The sequence below is a fragment of the Eumetopias jubatus genome, unplaced genomic scaffold, assembly GCF_037043125.1.
Source record: "Eumetopias jubatus isolate StellerSeaLion01/CBP00866 unplaced genomic scaffold, mEumJub1_p1.0 scaffold_172, whole genome shotgun sequence".
In the NCBI taxonomy this organism is placed as follows: Eukaryota; Metazoa; Chordata; class Mammalia; order Carnivora; family Otariidae; genus Eumetopias; species Eumetopias jubatus.
The window spans coordinates 233273-250678 of NW_028274978.1; the positions used below are offsets into that span (position 1 = coordinate 233273).

At 52.1% G+C, this 17406-nt stretch overlaps 1 protein-coding gene across 1 annotated transcript; it reads right to left on the reverse strand.

The window, feature by feature from the left end:
* Positions 1 to 13119: 13119 nt before the first annotated feature.
* On the reverse strand, positions 13120 to 15718 carry LOC148161545 (serine protease 52-like). The gene is made up of 4 exons (XM_088020801.1): positions 15549 to 15718; positions 14927 to 15174; positions 13931 to 14064; positions 13120 to 13389 (listed from the first exon to the last, which is right to left on the reverse strand). Exons 1-4 carry the CDS (start codon positions 15716 to 15718, stop codon positions 13120 to 13122), a joined length of 822 nt encoding a protein of 273 aa, XP_087876927.1.
* Between the last annotated feature and the right edge of the window lie 1688 nt (positions 15719 to 17406).

Consider the following 17406-nt stretch of genomic DNA (forward strand, 5'->3'; position numbering starts at 1 on the left):
GGTGTTCCTCTACACTTGTGCGGTTTGCTCGGGTGTTGCTGAGGACGTAAAGATTGGGGGGAGAGTTGGGCATAGGGGCCCCCACCTCTCAGCATCTCTGGCCAGCGCTCGGGCAACGGCGTGACGTTGAGGCCCGGCCCGGAGAGAAGGGTGAGGCGGGGGTGGGGGGGCGGATGCTTTGGGAGATCAGGGAGCCCCAGATGTCAGGAGTCAATTGGATGCTGAGGGCGTCAGGGCCAGGGTCCCCAACAGGAAAGCGGGGAGCCGGGACAGCTCAGACAAAACTGTGCTGGCGTCCCGTTTGACCGCTTGGATAAGACCATGAGAGCATCCTGTCTAGCAGGCTCTGCAGGGGTGACCTTTCCAGCACGACCCAAAACCAAGCCACTAACCATGACACATCCGTCGCCGTCACGAGCTGAGGCACTTAGTCTCGAGATGTCGGCCCACAAGACCCATCATCACGGTAGACGGGGGCGTGATCCAAGCCCTGATTGGCAACACTTTGGCAACAAATCCACAGGCGGTCCACACTCAAGGTCCTGGAAAGAGCTTATAAGAAACCCTAAGTCTGAACGGGAACCCAGCAGCCTTCTCAGGGACTTTTGTACTCTGGCTCAATAAACTTTCCCTGCTGCCCAGTGCTCTTCGTCTGGTCTACCTCTTCCTTCCTCGAAGCAGCGCGGCCAAGACCCCAGGCACTAAGGGAACAAAACTCCTGTAACCCAGAGTGCAGTCTGATCGGAGAGGACCGCCTCAGGAATTCATGAGCGTTCTGGCTCCATGGTTCTGAAGCACGTGCTTCAGTCCCTGGCCTCTCTGGGTCTTCGAGTTCTTCTCTGCGTAAAGGGTGGATCGCGGGCGTCCCACTTTGCCCGTGTTTCTGTGTCTTCCTGAGCGTGCCTTGCCTTGGTGTGTCTTGGCCTGGCTCTGCCTGTGCCGTCATGTCTCGGTTCTCGCATCCGCGCCTGAGCCCCGGACGGGCACACCTGCGCCCCCATAAGTGCCTTGGGCTTTGCGAGTCTCGCTGCTTTGCTCCAGCTGCCGGGCTGTTGACCTGACTTGGGTCTGTTGTGAGAGTTCCTGTCTCTGAGTCTGTCTGCCTGTGGATTGGACCCCGTTCCTTCCATTTCGGGATCGGAATCCTGGCCTCCTCAAAACGGGCAGGAGGGGTGGGGTGGGGGTGGTGCTTTACTAATCACTGGTGAGCCCTGTGTAGTCCTTTGCTGCCTGTAGCCTATTGGGCGCTGTGACACCTCCTTCAGTACAGATGAGCAGCCACGCACCGAACCACCAGTCAGCGAGCGGCAGGGATCAGAGTGGCCTCGCTTAGGGCGTAAGGTCACTCTTCTTACTCCGTCCACCCTCTTCCAACTGCTCTCTGGCCTCGGGCCTAAAAGGTCAGTCTCTTGCACGGAGCATAGACTTGGGCAGCTTTTCAAAGGCAGAACGTTCTGCTGTTGTGCACATTGAGCGGGTTGCTGCCTACCCTCTTTACTGACCAGGGCAGATTGGCGTCCGCTGATGCACTACTTGGTTTCTGCGTACCCCGCGACATTTCCCATCCTCAATGCCTCCGTTACTTCCTCCTCTGGTGTCTCATTCATGTTTTAGGTACATGTGAACACTGACATCTTTGACACCGCAGGATGGAGCTCTGCTCGGCCTAGGAGAAGTTTGAGTTGCAGTGTGTGTGAGGGAGGTACGCAGGGTCGCGTCAGGGACGTGCGGGTGTCCGTCACGTCCACGGGGTCCTTCCTGCCCCCTTCGTTCTGAAATCTCTCTGCAAACGCTTGGCTTATCCATACGCTAGGGACACAGCCAAGTACGGTTTCCTGCAGGCCTCGGGCACCTTGGGTCTGCAGAACTCCTGCACCTGGCCGACCTGAGTCTTCATACCCTCGGGCCGACACGTCCCCCTTGTGCCCTCCCCACAGCCCTCCCCCACCCTGTTCACCACGTAACCTCAACTTTCCCCTCTGGTTGCTTGCACACCTCGGACTTAACTTTCAGCTTCCGCATTCATGGGTGGTTCCATCCAGTAGGCCCCCTTCTGGGGCTGGCTTCTTTCACTTTAGCACAGTGCTTTACCGCATCTACGTTGAACGCACCTTTTCGGTGCTCTCCCCTCTCACATTGCAGCAAACACCTTAGCCGGGGGGGACCCAGGTCGGCCAATAATACGGACTTGGTTGGCGTAAGGCGCGAGGGGCCTGCTCCCGGCTGTCTGTCATGACTCCACGGAAGGGCATCAAACAGCATACAAGATACAGCTCTGTGCGTGCTCAGCTGAGGAATGCAGACGGATGCCTGCTTGGACGGATTTGTCTTTGGGGCCAGATAGGCAGCCCAGAGTACTTCCATACTCAAATCCTGCTCTGGTGTTTCTTATGCATGTACTCTACGGGGTGCCTTATTTCAGGCCAGCAGCTTGACTTAATGGACACATGGACGCGCTTCATTTCGGCAGGCCCGACTCTCCTTAGCATAGAGCCCCGCCTCCCACCTCCATCCCAGCCCCACCCCTCCGGACCCACGGGCTCATCCTCCCACTCCTTCTCCTTTTGTCTTGTGAACATTTTCTGGGTCATTGGTGCCGAACATCGCCTGCACGTTACAGTAGTTTATCTCTGAACCTGTCGAACGTATCACGTACCGTGTTCTGGCCTCCGTGCATCCGTAGGGGAAGCTGGCTCTTCCTCTCCCTGAGGCTCCCTGGTGTGTGATCGGTCAGTCCCAACTCTGTAGGCTGCCAAGAGACATGTCTCTGCCTCGCTGGTCCACTGGCCTGGGCATCTCTTGGGAGCGTGCCTTCCGCTAGGAGCGCACCGGGCTCCTTGGATGTGCAGAGTGAGTATTCTGGGCCAAAGTGCAAAGCCCTGTCACCTTAGGTCTTCGTGCAACTGCTGCGTGACTAACTCCCTCCCACCTGACTCTGGCGTTCCCGACTCGTGCCTGCCGGTGGTGGGCATGAGGGTTTCCCGCAGACCTCTGAGAAGCCTTCACTTCATTGCTTTGGGGCTTTGCCTCTCCATCTCACCCCGCATGACCTCGTGGGATCTGTCTGCAGGTCCACAGGTGCCTTCAGATCTCCTCTTGACGTCCAGGGAGGAATGTTTCCTTTCAGGCTGTAGGCTTTGCAATGTACAGAATTCAGCCTCCCTCCCTGCCTCCGGCCGTCCTCGCTTCCTCCCTCTCTCCCCCCCCCCCCCTGTCCCCATGCCTCCCTCCTCCTCTGCCCTCCTCTCTCCCTCGCACCCCCTCCTCTCACTCCCTGTTCCTCTCCCTGGGCCCACCCTCCCTCCTCCTCTCCTTCTCCGCGCTGCTCTGCGTTGTTATCCGTGCAGGGTCCCCCGTTTGCGTCGACAAGTAGAGTTTGAAACGGTGACGCGCTACCGCCCAGAACCGGGCACTTCACCCCAAGGGGGCTCCTCCGGCCTCTTTCCGGTCAAATACCCCCTCCTGCCACGGGCGGGCCGACCCATTTCTCTTATGGACGGGAGGCCCTCCCACGGTGCAACACCAACACCCTTAGCCTTGCCATCACCCACTGGGCCTTCCTCCAACCTCATGCATCGTGCATCGTACACATTCCAGAATGCCTCCCTGCAGCAGACCGGCATGAGGTGTGGGACTGTCACCAAGGACATGCTGAGTACCGGAGAAAGGGCAGGTTGTGCTGCAAGTACTCACTTTGCCATCTGCTCCCTGGGTGGCACTCCACTGAGTGAGAGACAGACCAAGGAAGAACTTGCAGCAGAGCTGGGGCAGCCAAGACAGCCAAAGCTCCTCAGCAAGGCGATTTAAAGCAGGCTCTGTGGACCATTATGCTGGAACTCGGACATCCCTGGCAGTTAGGGTGAGGCGGGAAGGCAGACACAGGGAAAGGGAGCGCGGAAGTCAGACAAGGAGGGAGAAAGCAAAGATGAAGGGCCCAGCAGAGGAAAGTATGATAGGAGCGAGAACTACCAGTGGCTTTAACGAAAGAACACACCCAGAGTTACTCTTTAGGCTTCGTGGGCGGCCCATTAGCATGCCACCGAGTCCCAATCGCGGACCTCACCGGGGCTGTGCCGGTGGTTGTGTAAGCACAGAGGTGACCTCGGACCTTGGCTCCTTGTTAATTTCAGGCCAAATATCTGTGTGTGGTTCCTCTCTTTGTAGGAGAGGCAGGCCGTTGGGGCGGGGAGGTCCCTGCGTTCGTGATCCTCCTGGGCAGCCTCCTGACACCCTCGCGCACCGGTCGGGGAAAAGGGGGAGTGCCATGTGGACAGCCATGTGGCGGTGGTAGGAGCACCGGCTGATGACTTCAGGGCTTCGCCCCGGCGTGACTAAGAAGGGGCCGGGTGAGGTTTCCGGGCGGCGGGCAGTCACCCTATTGAGCCGCTGGGTTTGAATTCCCCGGTGCCAGTAGCGTGTTCCCAGGGGAACTGATGAGAAGGTGAACACGAGGTTTGTGATAGCAGGGACCTCCCAGGAATGGCCTGGGAGGTGTCAGTGAAGAAAATGGGCAGGGACCCGTCACGGACGCCAAAGCTGAGCAGATGCACTTGCGCACTGGCTCCCACGGGGGCGAGGGGCGGGGCCAGGTGCTGCCACGCCCACCGCAGTGCATCTGGTGGGTTCCCGGGGCCGGTGAGCGTCCTGGGCGTGAGGCCGGGGTTCCTTCCCGCGAAGGCCACATGCGCCCCCCCGCCCCGCCACCCAGACGCCACCAATCCCCAAGGCTTTGTGCGCATGCGTTCCCCAGGCCCGAGGCCTCTGCTAGGTACGGGCCTCCAGCCGTGGGCGCCAGAGCTCCACCTGCCGGCCGCTTGTGGGAGCCGCGTGCTCGCCCCTCCAGCTCCTTCCCTCGGTGGCTGCGGTGGTTCGTTCCAGGGCCCCATGGAGAGCGAGGCGGGGTCCGGGGATGCCGGGGCTGCCCCGGCATCCTTGGACCAGCTTAGTCCGCTGCCGCTGAGGGGGTCGTGGGGAGGAGGGGGCCCGTGGGGAGGCAGATGCCTGGAGCGAGGCTGGGGTGCCAGAGGCCCTGGGGCGGGGGGCATGGCGGCAGAGGCTGTGCGGGAGGCTGAGAACCGGCACCGCAGAGGCGAGGCCGGCCCGGGGGAGAATTTGGTGGCCCTGGGGGAGGATATCATGGCGGCGGTGGGGGTCGTGGCGGTGGAAGACGAGGAGGTGGCACAAGCAGAGCAGGACGAGAAGCTGCAGGAGCTGCGGCAGAAGGGCCAGTGCTGGGTCCCGATCAAGCCGGGGACCCCACTGGCCGCGCTGGAGGTTGTTCAGTTAGCGCTGAGCTCTGTGGATGCCCAAGCTACCGGGGCCTACTTGCGGCCCAAGCGCAGGATGAATCAGAAGCGGAGTTCTCACCTGGCTCGCCGGAGGGACATCATATCCAGTGCATCCCAGGCCGTATCCTGCCTCCGGCTGGTGGGGCTCGGCTGCTGTGGAGGATCACCGAGAGGAGGGCAGCAGCATAGCCACGGCCACGGCCATGAGCGCTGGGGGAAGGGCTCTTCGCCCCCTTCCCTGGTGGGAGTGGGCCCACGATCCCTACAATGCACAGCAGAGGAAGCCGGGGCGTGGCAGGGTTGAGAACGCTGGGGCTGCGCCCTGTCCAGACCCTGTCTGTGCAGAAGCTGCGGGCGGAAGCTTTGGACTCCCAACAGCCTTGCAGGGTTCAGGGAACACGGGTCAACACGCTTCGACAAGTAGTGTGAAGCCCGCTTGGCTCAGAGTAGATATTGGAAGGAAACGTTTGCATGGGGCAGACGGAGAGGCTGCCCTCCCCCCTTCCCTGTCCTTCAGAGCCTGCGTGGTTTTCCAAATTTCCAAAGTTCAGGGCTGACCCACAATGTCGTCCGCTCTCGGGTTGCCAAGCCAGTCAGCCGGCCGCCTCGCTTCGGCCGCCCGCGGGAACCCAGACACGGCGCTGCCGGGATGCTGCAAACTCTGTCTCCACAGGCCCCACACAGCCAGGCCGGGACCCCAGGCCCAGGCGCCTACCCGCACCTTTCCTCCCTGCCTGTCGCTCCCTCTCTGTGTCCTCGCCCGCCCTCTCCCCCTGTCCTCTCTGCCCTCCCTCTTTGTCCCTTCCTCCCGGTGTGCGGTCTCTCTGTCCCTCTCTCTCTTTTGCTTTCCCCCTGCCCCCACCTACCGCTTTCCCTCCCTCCCTCGCTGACTCTGCCAGGACCACGCTTTGGGCCTTGGGTGCGCAGCCATGCTCCAGGTGACACGAGCGGCCCCCTCCTGGGCACAGGAGGCCCCTCAAAGTCACGGGGCTTCAGGCAAACACACAAGCAATCCCGGCCGTGACAGTGGGACGGGGCACACCCAGCCGTCCAAAGCAGTGACTGCCTGCAGGCCACACGCACAGGCCAGGGGGACGTGGGAACAGAGAGCAGTCAGGCCCTCGGCCTTGCCCTGTCGCGGGCAGGCAGCCTCAGAGGTGCTGGAAGCCAAGGGACTACCCAGGGTGAAGCAGGTGGGAAGAAAGTGCAGGTGCTGACGAGGTTGGGAGGGCGGCAGTGCTTGGCGTTTCTGCACTTTTGCAACTTCCGTCACTCCTCTCAGCCGGGAAGGTCCGGGTGGCTCCTGCCTCTCTTTCCGTAGCACGTGCCGGCGAGGCTCCTTGACCCAAGGCAGATCCTGAAACACCCCAAGATATCGGCCGTGACGGGTGACCAGGACAGAGACGTGCTCAGCTACATGACCAATTTGGAGGTCAGTCCTGGGAGACGGAGGCTGGGGGAGGACCGGTGGGCGTGGGGTTTGAGCAGGAGGGGGCCGGGCAACGTGGTTCAGTGCCGCAGCCAGGCAAACAGCTCGGGGCACCTAGAAGACACGTTCCCCCTTCCCGTCCTCTTTCTTCGGCGGGGCAGGTGGAGGTACTGGGCCATCCCAAATACCGCTTCAGTTTGATGTTTTCCATTGGAAGCAACCCCTACTTCCAGAACAAAGTGATCATTAGGGTGTATCGCCTTAGCATTGCCGGTGGGAGTGAGCTTGAGCTTCGAGGATGTTCGGGGTGGGCGGGGGGGGTGCACTTGGGAACGGGAGGGGTGGTGCGTGAGGTCTCCAGCATGGGGTGGACCAGGCCCAGGAGGGAGACCGGCTGGGAGGTTGAGAGGAAGAGAAGGCGAGAGGGCGTGGGTCCTAGGCCGTGGAGAGCCTCTCCTAAATTTTCCCTTCCTGCAGGATATAGGGCGTGTCGTTCCACACCTGTCCAGTGTTTTGGGACTATGAACATGGATCTGGCTGCCACAGGCACGACACCACCAGCCTTAACTTCTTCAACTGGTTGTGTGACCCCAGCGTCCCAGGTTCTAACAGGATCGCCGAGGCGGGGCCCCTGGCGGCCTTCGTCGGCCGGGCTGATGCCCGAGCCCCGGCTGCTTGGAACGGGGTCCAGGGCCTGTGCTCAGCTGGCCTGTTTCGCCTACCAGGTCGTCATCGAAGACCTGTGGCCCAATCCTCTGCTGTCCTACCCGAGTTAGGAAGGCATCCGAAGGGAATGAACTGCGAGGAGTGCCTGTCGGTGAGAAGCCAGGGCTGCTGGGTCCTGACTTGTGTGTGTGGAAGTTGCCGTGGGACAGGCAGATTAGTGGTGGGGAAACTGAGGCTCAGAGGAGACTGGGCCCCAGCTCACCCAGGGAGCGGGTAGCAGGGTGAGAAGTGAACCTAGGGGAACTCAGCACACATCCAGGTGGGTGCGTCCATGCGGGCAAGTTCAGGCCCCCCATGCTGGCAGCCGGAACGTCCCAGGTCACACGGGAGAAGCAAGGTTTCTCCACCCCGTTATTCTGAACTGACACCTGTGCGCATCAGCCCCTTTCTCAGGACCCCGGCCTCTCGTTCAGTTGGGGATGTTCTGCCAGTCTTTTCGATTGGAGCTCCTTTTCCCAGCCCGCTCCTTGCCAAAATTCCCCCACTTCCCTCCATGTTCCGGACCCCCCCGTGGCTTCCCACGGCCTCATGGCCATTCTTGGGAATGGCACTGGGCCATGGGCTGGAGGCTCCTGAGTCTCTAGGTGAGGAGGAACAGGATCTCACGAGGACAGAGGACACCCTCATCCCGCCTTGGCTATCCTTGGCATTATGCAATTTCACGAATCCCTAACGTGTGTGTGTGTGTGTGTGTGTGTGTGTGTGCACGCGCGCGTGCGCCCAGGTCACGGTAGCTGTGTGGACGTGGACCACACAGAGATCAGAGTCTGACCAACCAGAAGATGTCAAGGAGATATTCACCACTGTGAACGATGGGAGGATGAGTTAGGTGGTGCTTTGCCTGCACAGGACAGAAATGGGGGAAAGGATCACGTGTGGCAGCTCTGGAGAGTATCCAGCACGTATCTGAACAGATGGCGAGAGACATAAGTTAAGAAGGGCTGTGCATCTGTGTGTGGGTTTGTCCTTGGAGCCAGGACAGGGCGAGGAGGCTATCTGCCTCATGAGACCCTCCAACCCCCGCCGTGTGGAATTGCCTATGTGGCGGTGATGTTCAGCATGGGCACAGGGCAGGCCAGGGCATGGCATGAGGACATCCGAGGCAGGCTCAAGAGGAGGGCGGAAAAGGCAGACCTCTGTTCATTAGTGTCTGATACTTCAGGGCAGGGCACACAGGTGGGGAATTGTCCTGGAGAGCAGGACCCTCGTGGCTTGGTGGCTCCTCGTCCCGCCCATTGACACCACTTAGGGAGCTTGGCCCAGTACCCTTGCTCCTGGAAGCATGCCCCGCACGGCTGTGATGCGTTCCCATGCATGCATCTGTCAGGAGCACTGCAAAACCCCTGTGTCCTGGGAGGACGAAGGAGGAGGCTGTCTCTCGTGGTCCCTGTGGACCCACGCTGTCCCGCGACGCAAAACCCGCCCACAGGGGACAGTTAGAAGGACGCATGAGGGAAGTCAGGTGTGAGTGGTGGAAGATAATGCGGCTTTGTGAGTGGGCTGTGTGAGGGAGGTCTGCGTTTGGCTGTCTGTGTGTGCGTGTGCGTGCATGTGTGTACTTGCACGTGCAGCCACCTGAGCATGCCTCTATGCCGGGGATCGTGTATGTTTGTGTGGTGTGTGTGAGTTTTAATGTGCACATGTGTGCATGGGAAGAGTGCATGCCTGTGGACCGGAGACCATGTGTCTTAGTGTGTGTATCGGGAGGGTGTTTTTGCAGGTGTACGGTTGTGTGTTTGCGAGGCCACGTGTGTGTGCTTTGTGTTGGGACCCTGGGTGTTTATGTGTTGTGTGGTTGCATGCCCACGTATGTGTTGGTGTGTGTGGCCAAGTGTACATGTTTGTGTGCCACAGACCTTGTGAGTTGGCGTGTGTTCCCTGAGTGTGTTTGCACACAAATAGGCGTGTGTGTGCGCGCGTGTACAGCCAAGTGCACATACCTGTGTCTGGGCACTGTGTGTGTTTCTATTCCATGTGTGTTTGCATGTGTGTGTATGTGTGTATGTGTGCGGCCATACGTGCATGCCTGTGTGCCGGTGATACAGTGTGTTTCCCAGGGTGTGTGAGTGTGTGTTTGTGTGTGTTTCTTGTGCACCTTAATATGTGTTCCTATCAAGGCCTTGCCTGTGCACTGGAGATCATATGCGTTTGGTTTGTGTTTCCTGAGTGGCTCTTTGCCTGCACACAGTGGACTGTGTTTGTGGCCAAGTTGAATGCCTGTGTACGGGGACCATGTGTGTGTTGCGTGGTCCGTGGGTTTCCCAGGGCCTATGAATGTGTGTGTGCATGCTAGCAGAAATCTGCCTGGCTGTGTGTGCTAGTCCCTGGGTGTATGGTGTGTGCATGTGTTTTCAGGCGCACCTGGGTGTGTGACTTTCTGTGGGGCTTTGTATGTATGGACGTGTGCCAGGGACCTTCCGTGTGAGTGTTGAGTATTTGTGTGCTTTCATGCACAATGGTGTCTGTTGTGTGTCTGTGTGTTTGCAGGCCTTTGACTGATTGTGTGTGTGTGTGTGTGTGCGCACTTCTGTAGCCACCAGTTCATGCCTGTTTTGGAGATTGTGTGTGTGATTGGTGTGTGTGTGTGTGTGTTGCATTAGCATGTGTGTATTTGGGTGGTCATGTGTGCAGACCTGTGTGCCGAAAACACGCGTGGCTGTGTGTGCGTTGCTTATATATGTGTTGGCATGAGCGCGTGTGTGTATGTGTGTGTGTCTGTGGTTGCGGGACCAGCAGTGTATGCCTGTGTACTGAAGACCGTGTGTGTTCCTTGAGTCTCTGTGTGTTGTACGGGCTGTGTGTGTGTGTGTGTGTGTGTGTGTGTGTGTGTGTGTGTGTGTTTCCGGGGCCAATTGTGTATTCTTCTGTGCTGGAGGTTTGTGTATGTTGTGTGCATGGAATTACACGTGCAAAAGTGTGTGCGTGTGTGTTGGGTAGCTCAGCACACATGCCTGTGTGCCAGAGACTGTGTGGGGTGCATGTGTGCATGTTTGCATTAACACGTGCATGTGTGTATGTTGGTATGGCTCGTGCATTCCTGTGTGACGCAGACCGTGTGTATCTGTTCCCTGTGGGTATCCTGAGGGCAGGTGTGTGTGTGTGTGTGTGTCTGGGTGAGGGCCAGTTGTTTATGCATGTGTGCCTAAGACCATGTGTATTTGTTGCACCTGTGTCTATGGGAGTTCTTGGGCAGAGGGGGTTGTGTGTGTGTGTGCCGGGCCAAGCGTTTATGGCTATGCCAGAGACCTTGTGTGAGTGTTGTGTGTGTGTTTGCGAGTGCAGCTGTGTGTGTTTGCATGGGCAAGTGCGCATGGGTTTCTGCAGCACGTGTGTGTTTGTGTGTTATGTGATCTGAGTGTGTGTGCATGCACTGGTGTGAGTATAAGTGGGTGTGTGCAGCCACATGCATGCCTGTGGGCCTCAGATTGTGTGTGTGTGTGCACGCCTGTGTGAGAGAGAGAGAGAGAGTGGTGCCTGTCAGCATGGGTTTGTGTCTGCGTGCATGCGTGTGGCCATCTTCTTTCCCATGTGCTGAGCCCGGGTGTGTGGGTGTGTGTCATGTGTGTGTGTTTGCGTGTGCCTGTGTGTGTTGTGTCTCTGTGTGTTTCCAGGCATGTGTGTGTGTGTGTGTGTTTGTGTGTCCACAGGCGCATGCCTGTGTAGACCGTATGTGTGTGTGTTGCGTGTCTAAGTGTTTGCATGTGCACACGTGTGTATGAGTGCATGTGTAGGCCCCGGGCAGGAAAGGAGAGGTCCTGCGGGATTTCCAGCTCTGCCGATGATGGAGAAAGAGGCAAGAGGCCAAGTGCAGCCACGTCCCTCCAGACACACAGGTCTTGTTTGTATTCCGTGGTTATTCAGGGGTCTGTCTCCCCTCTCGATGAACAGACACACAGAGGTGAAGGCAAGGAGGATGCAGTGAGAGTTGGCAGGCGGGTGTGAGGCACACCACCCATCTGTGCTGCTTGCACGGATGGTCCCAGGTGTGGGAAATAGCTAGGGGTTTCCGTCTCCTTCCCAGGAAGCACACCTCTTGTCATTGGCCCTTCTCACCTTCCCTCCCCGGCAAGGACAATGCCAGCGTCTGTCATTGAACAAATGTCACTCGGGAGTGCCAGTGGACTTGGACAGCATCCACATGAAGGGCGAACAGATGGAAAACATGGTCCAAGACCGTGGGGGCGCATATGAAATCCACTCTGGAGGAAACGTGTGGAGACCCGGTCGGGGACTAGGCCTGGATGTATGTGCATGCTTCCCCCAACTGAGACGGGGGGAGGGGGAGTACAAGGAGCCCCTGCTTGTCAGTGATGACTGGATAGACTGGCTTGCATTGATGCCAGACCAACGGCCCCAAGCCTACTTTGCTGGCTCAAAACCACTCGTGGGCATTCTCTCACCACATTTGTGGGCCAGCTCTGGGGACGTGATGGCCTGGCTTGATATTCTGCTCACGGTCTCACCCGGCTGGCCCGGAGCGGGGAAGTCGAGAGTGGATGCGTTCTCCTCTGCAGGCCAGATGACCCGGGAACCCCTTCCTGGGGCATTCATGCTGTTGGCAGAATGCAACACAAGATGCTCCATCTCTGGTGGTGAAGGCGTTCGTGCTGCTTGTCACCTGGGTGCCATGTTCAGCTCCTTGCCGCCTGGCCTTGGCCTTCCAAAGAGTGAGCACTGAGGTCACCGACCCAGCAGACTGCATCCACCTGCCACCCTCTCCACAGTGTTCGCCCAGACTTCCTCTTCAGGGAGGGGCATCTGGATCCCCTTTGCTGTATGCCTCCAGGAAAAGCATATGTTTTCTGTCATCCGGTTTGGTTTAGTTGATCTTATTTGTTCTAAAAAAAAGTTTTTTCTTTGCAATGTCCCATCTTTACAGCTAACTGTATTCATGATTTCTTCATTTACCGCGACTCCTTTATTTTTTTAATTTTAATTTCAATTGCAGTTAATTTAATATATCGTGCCATATTACTTGTCTGTGTTTATAATCATTTTTCAGTTTCAAACAAGTACTTTGTCTCTATATAGCTGCTCTATGCTTAATTCCTATAATCTTTTTAATCCAAGCCACCATCTCATGATGTTAAGACAGTTTTAATAACTAAGATTGTATTTCTTGTTTGTGGTTTGCCTTTTTCCCCTTTGTTAAATTGTTTAGTTACATATGGAAAATCCAAAGGAAAACTCCTTCTTTCATGTTTATTTTTATATAATTAAGGGTTTTATGTACATTGTGTATTAATTTTTTTATGTTTTACTAACTACTTCAAGCTTTATAATTGTCTTATTCTCTCTAACAACTGAAATAGAATAAGTTTAGGCGTATATGTTTTTGATAGAACACATGAGCGCTCTGAAGTTTTATGAGGTGTGATTATGTATTTGTCAACTTTTCAATGTGATTTATTTTTTTATATTATCTTATTAACTATTATCACAAGTCATGGTGGAAGGTTTTACATTTTTGAAATTTTAATTGTTAAAATCTTTTTTTTTACAATGTTAAAAGAATGTCATTTTAATGGATAGAATTGATGCTTTTCTAAGGAATAACTGCAGAGAAGTTAGGGTCTTAATTCAACTGTTTTGTTTTAATTGGAAGTTCTGATCTCTTTTTTTTTTTTTTTTTATCACAGTGTGACCAGATTGGTACTGGTCATTATAACCACTGGTTTACAATAGACTCTGCATTACAAGAATCATTAATGATGAAAGTGGCAGTGTTGCCTGTTTATGAAGACTAGATGACTTTGGCTTTTCAACCCAAGGCATGAGTGCCTGGTTTAGGGGATGACCTGTTTTGGCTGATGTGGAAAATATCCAGGAATAGTGTGGGCTGACAATGGTAGCAAGTGCCTTTAGACTGGTAAAGCCTATCTGTCTCCAGCTGCCATTTCCAGACACTGGTCTGCACATAACAGCACTGCCAGGAGTCACAGGTTCCTGTGAAGGCAATGGTAGAATTTTGATTAAAGCCACTGTCTTAAATTCTTACTTATTATTAGACTTTGTTAGTTGGAAAAGAGAAAAACTATTCAGAAAATAAAGAGGTCTCAAATAGCTAGCAGCCAATCAATATAATTACCAAATAGATTCTTCTCATAGGAAACTACTGATAATGCCATTGACCGTTAGTCCATAAAGATGGCATTTATAAAGGCAAATTAAGGTTTCAGATATGATGAAATTTAGAAGCCATGTATTAGAATATACAGAATTATATGAAATTCCTAATTTCTATGGACACCACCAAAACAGCATTTCAGTGTGGATAGTTAAGAATAACAAGTGTCAGATAAACCAGAGATTAATAGCATACATTTTTGAGGAAGTTTGTTCTGTAAGTAATTTTGTTTATTCCCACTGAACAAAAACCCAATTTCTTATATTTATAACTTACTAATTGCATGGTCTACATTTTTATATGTAGAAAAATTTATAGTTTCTATGAATTAGAATTAAAAAATGAACAGGAACTGTTTACCACATTCGTATCAGAGCCTTTCTCCTGAGTAATGAAGCAGATAATAGAACTGCCAATGTCAGGGTGGAGGTGGGCACAGCCTGAAGCTCCCATCACCTGCATCTGTAACATTTCTGGATTCTCATCTGTTTCTCCTAGAAAAACAGGTATAAAATAAGAAGTCCAAGAGATATAGCCTGCATTGTAACACTAACTAATGAGATGATATCATCATCACTTTAAATTATCTCTAAGTTTTAATGCCAAAAAACTTCATTTATTTTGTTATCACCTTCTTACTGCACATATTTATCCATTCTAATAATTTTCTTCACGTTTTAAATGCCATTCCAAATAATTTGCAATTTTATTTTCATTTGTAAAATATATTTCAAGTCATATCTAACTTCATTTTCTTAAGTATAAGTAAAAACAATGACCTATGTTTTTCATTATTATAAAGTTAGCACATTTAGGAAGCAGTCCATGTCTACTTTATTTACTAAACTTGACTGTACACAGAAAGATCTACCTTGTATCATTTTGCACATTTGAAATCTTATGTAGTCATTATCAAAACTATCATTTTATAAAACCAAAACAAATCCCAGAGAATATCTCTTATTTTGATCAAAACCCAGACACTGAAAATAGAAGAATCACAGGATGATGGAATCCCTGGTTACACAGCCACATTTTCTTTTTACATTTCGGATCATGTTGTTAATCTAGTATTTACTAATGATTTCTTAGGGTCTCCTTGGATAGTAAGTAGCATGCAATTATAAAACTCCTGAAACCCTTGACTAAATTTTTTCACTGTTAATATAAGTCGATAGTTAAATACAAATTTTTCATGTTCCCATTAAAAATTAGTTGAGTTATGAAAAAAAATTAAAATTAATAATGGAGACAATATTGGCTAGAATTCTTACCTGAATTTTAACATCAAACAAATGGATCCCCCATCTCACATATTTTAGAACCACTGTCCTAATAAGCAAATTAACTACTGACCTGGTTTGAGAACTCTTGGCCCAGAAAGCCGGCATTCTGAGCTACTGAGGTTCTTCAGATGTCCCAATGGTGCTAAGAGCTGAATGGGAGTCTGGACCTCTTGAAGGAGCAGCAGTGCTAGATCATTTCTTGCTGCCCCACTCACCAACCGAAATCTCTCATGCAGTAGAATGTTAGACACCTTAATAACTCTCAGAGGTGCTCCAGGGTGCTTCAGGCCTAGTATTACAGCAGTGTCTTCAGGATTCCTAAGTGTGTAGTTAGAGACTAATTAGAATATATTCACTAGGATATATGAGGCCTTAACAGCCATCAGTATTAGGCTTTGTAATGTATTCCATTAGCTATGATGTATAAAGTTCCTACTTTACCTGTAGGGAAATCAGAACACTATGAAAACTCAAAATTCATACACAGTGGAACTAGGGAGGTATTAACTAAAGGAAATATCAATCAAACACGCTGAGGCAAATTTCTTGCCTAGCCTGATGCAAAGATTCTATAGAGATAAGAGATACTGTTCAGGCATAATATGAAGTGAATTAATTCAAAGAAGACTTCAACAAACTAATTTGAAAATACTTTAGCACAGTGTATTATATGAAGCAGGATGCAAACTTACATGTTCCTGACACAGTGGGCAGCAGTGAGAACCCAAGAGCTGCTAACAAGGGAACCACTGCAAATTTGACTGCCACAGCTGATGATCATGGCTTGCCAAGGCATGGCATATCGTAGAGAAATTCGATCTGCTAAAGCTGAGAATAAAAGTAAATTCAGTAGAATCGTCATCTGTAGCCCATCTTTAAAGTTTTTCATCCTTCCTATCCCTTCTAAACTTATCACGGTTACTAAAATTGACTTGCAAACACACAGTCTGTATTGTTACATATATGCTATTTCCCTAAAAGGAATAATTGCCTTATTGTTATGTTTCCAGATCAATCATTTCTTTATGGTCCAGTTTAATTACCTTTCATTTGTCAAACTATTGGGAACTATTATAGGTCTCTTCCCAAGGGGAATTCTTTTTCAGCTGTTAGTTTGCTTAGTTAGGAGTCATTAATATAGTAAGCAATAAAAAAAGAAGCAAAATTTTATTTGACCATTTATTGGAGAAATAAATTTAAAAATTTCAGTGGAACAGAAGGAACTGAGCTTAATTACTTTTTAAATATTCAGTGACACTTAGGAGGGGATGATGGTGGTATAGCAGGAAGACACTATAGTCACCCCATGCAATGAACACAACTATATAACCATCAAATTATCTGAAATGCAACATAATTTGATCTGAAGACTGAGAGAACATACATGTTCAGCTAAAGAGACAGAAGCAGCCATATCAAAGAAGGCAGGAAGTGTGGAGATGTTGTTTGGGAGAGAAATGGCTCATGGCCACTGCAGTGGGTAGGGAGCAATGATGTAGAAGAAGGGTGACAGACAGACTAGCACACATAGCAGTGCACAAGGATAACAAACCCCATAGGAATTAGCTTGGAAAGTGAAAGGGGCTGAATTTTGTAGTTTTAAAGGTCAGTAGGCTTGGCTCTGGGAGAGCCCAGAGGCCTTGAGGCTGCTCCTAGAGAAAAGACAGGTAAACAGCCTGGGAACATACAGTGTGGAAACAGCAATCTGAAGAGCACCTGGGCCACACAGCAGAGAGGCTTCAGTTCAGAGAATGTCCCAGAGGCAGTGTTCATAGACAGACCGTCTCCAGGAACAAAGGATCTAGAAAGTACCATTTATGTCCCCTGCCCCTCAGAATAAACACAGGGCCACCTGCGGTAACCAGTGCAGCATGGTTGCTTGCTACACAACTTTTTTACACCATGTTCCACCCCTTTGTGCCCTGGCAAGACTGCCCTTCTCAGTCAAATTTGCCTCAGTCTCAGTGTGGTGGATTTTTCACCAGGGTGGCCTTCCCATAACCCTAGTACAAACTCCTGCCTATGTCACATCTCCCAACCTGAGAGTTTTGTGAAGCCTTGCGTCCAGAGGCAGTGGTAACACATCTCATTTCACAAGCAGTCCAGAACACACCTAGTTAAAACCAACCACATTCAGGCCAGAGTTTAAACACTACCCAGAGCAGGTGAAGAGAGCCACTGTAAAAGACTGGCTGAAATGATAAAGTGGCCAGAATGAAACAAAAGAACAAAGGCAGCACACACTGGAAGCATGCCTGGAAGTGGCAGCATTTGGGGAACAGTAACACGATACAGCAGGTCACTACAGGACCTCTTCTTCCTAAGACCATTACTGTCCAAAGAGGAATTGTAGCTAACCTCCCTAACACAGAGAAATAGGCATGGAGACTTAGACAAAATAAAAAGATGGAGAAATCTGTCTTAAATGAAAGACCAAGATAAGGCCAAGGCCAGATGTCTAAGCAAAACTGCTATAAGTGGCATGCTTGATAGAGGATTCAAAATAATGGTCATAAGGATACTCACTGGATTGAGAAAAGACTGGAAGGC

Bases quoted from the DNA above. Each gene is read 5' to 3' on its own strand.
- LOC148161545 (XM_088020801.1), bottom strand. From the start codon at position 15,718: ATGACGATTCTACTGAATTTACTTTTATTCTCAGCTTTAGCAGATCGA. The intron at 15,175-15,548 runs GTAAGTTTGCAT...CTACACACTTAG, and splicing joins GCCCACTGTGTCAGGAACAT to GAATCCTGAAGACACTGCTG. The intron at 13,390-13,930 runs GTAAACAGTTCC...TTGCCTTCACAG, and splicing joins AAGGCTCTGATACGAATGTG to GAACCTGTGACTCCTGGCAG.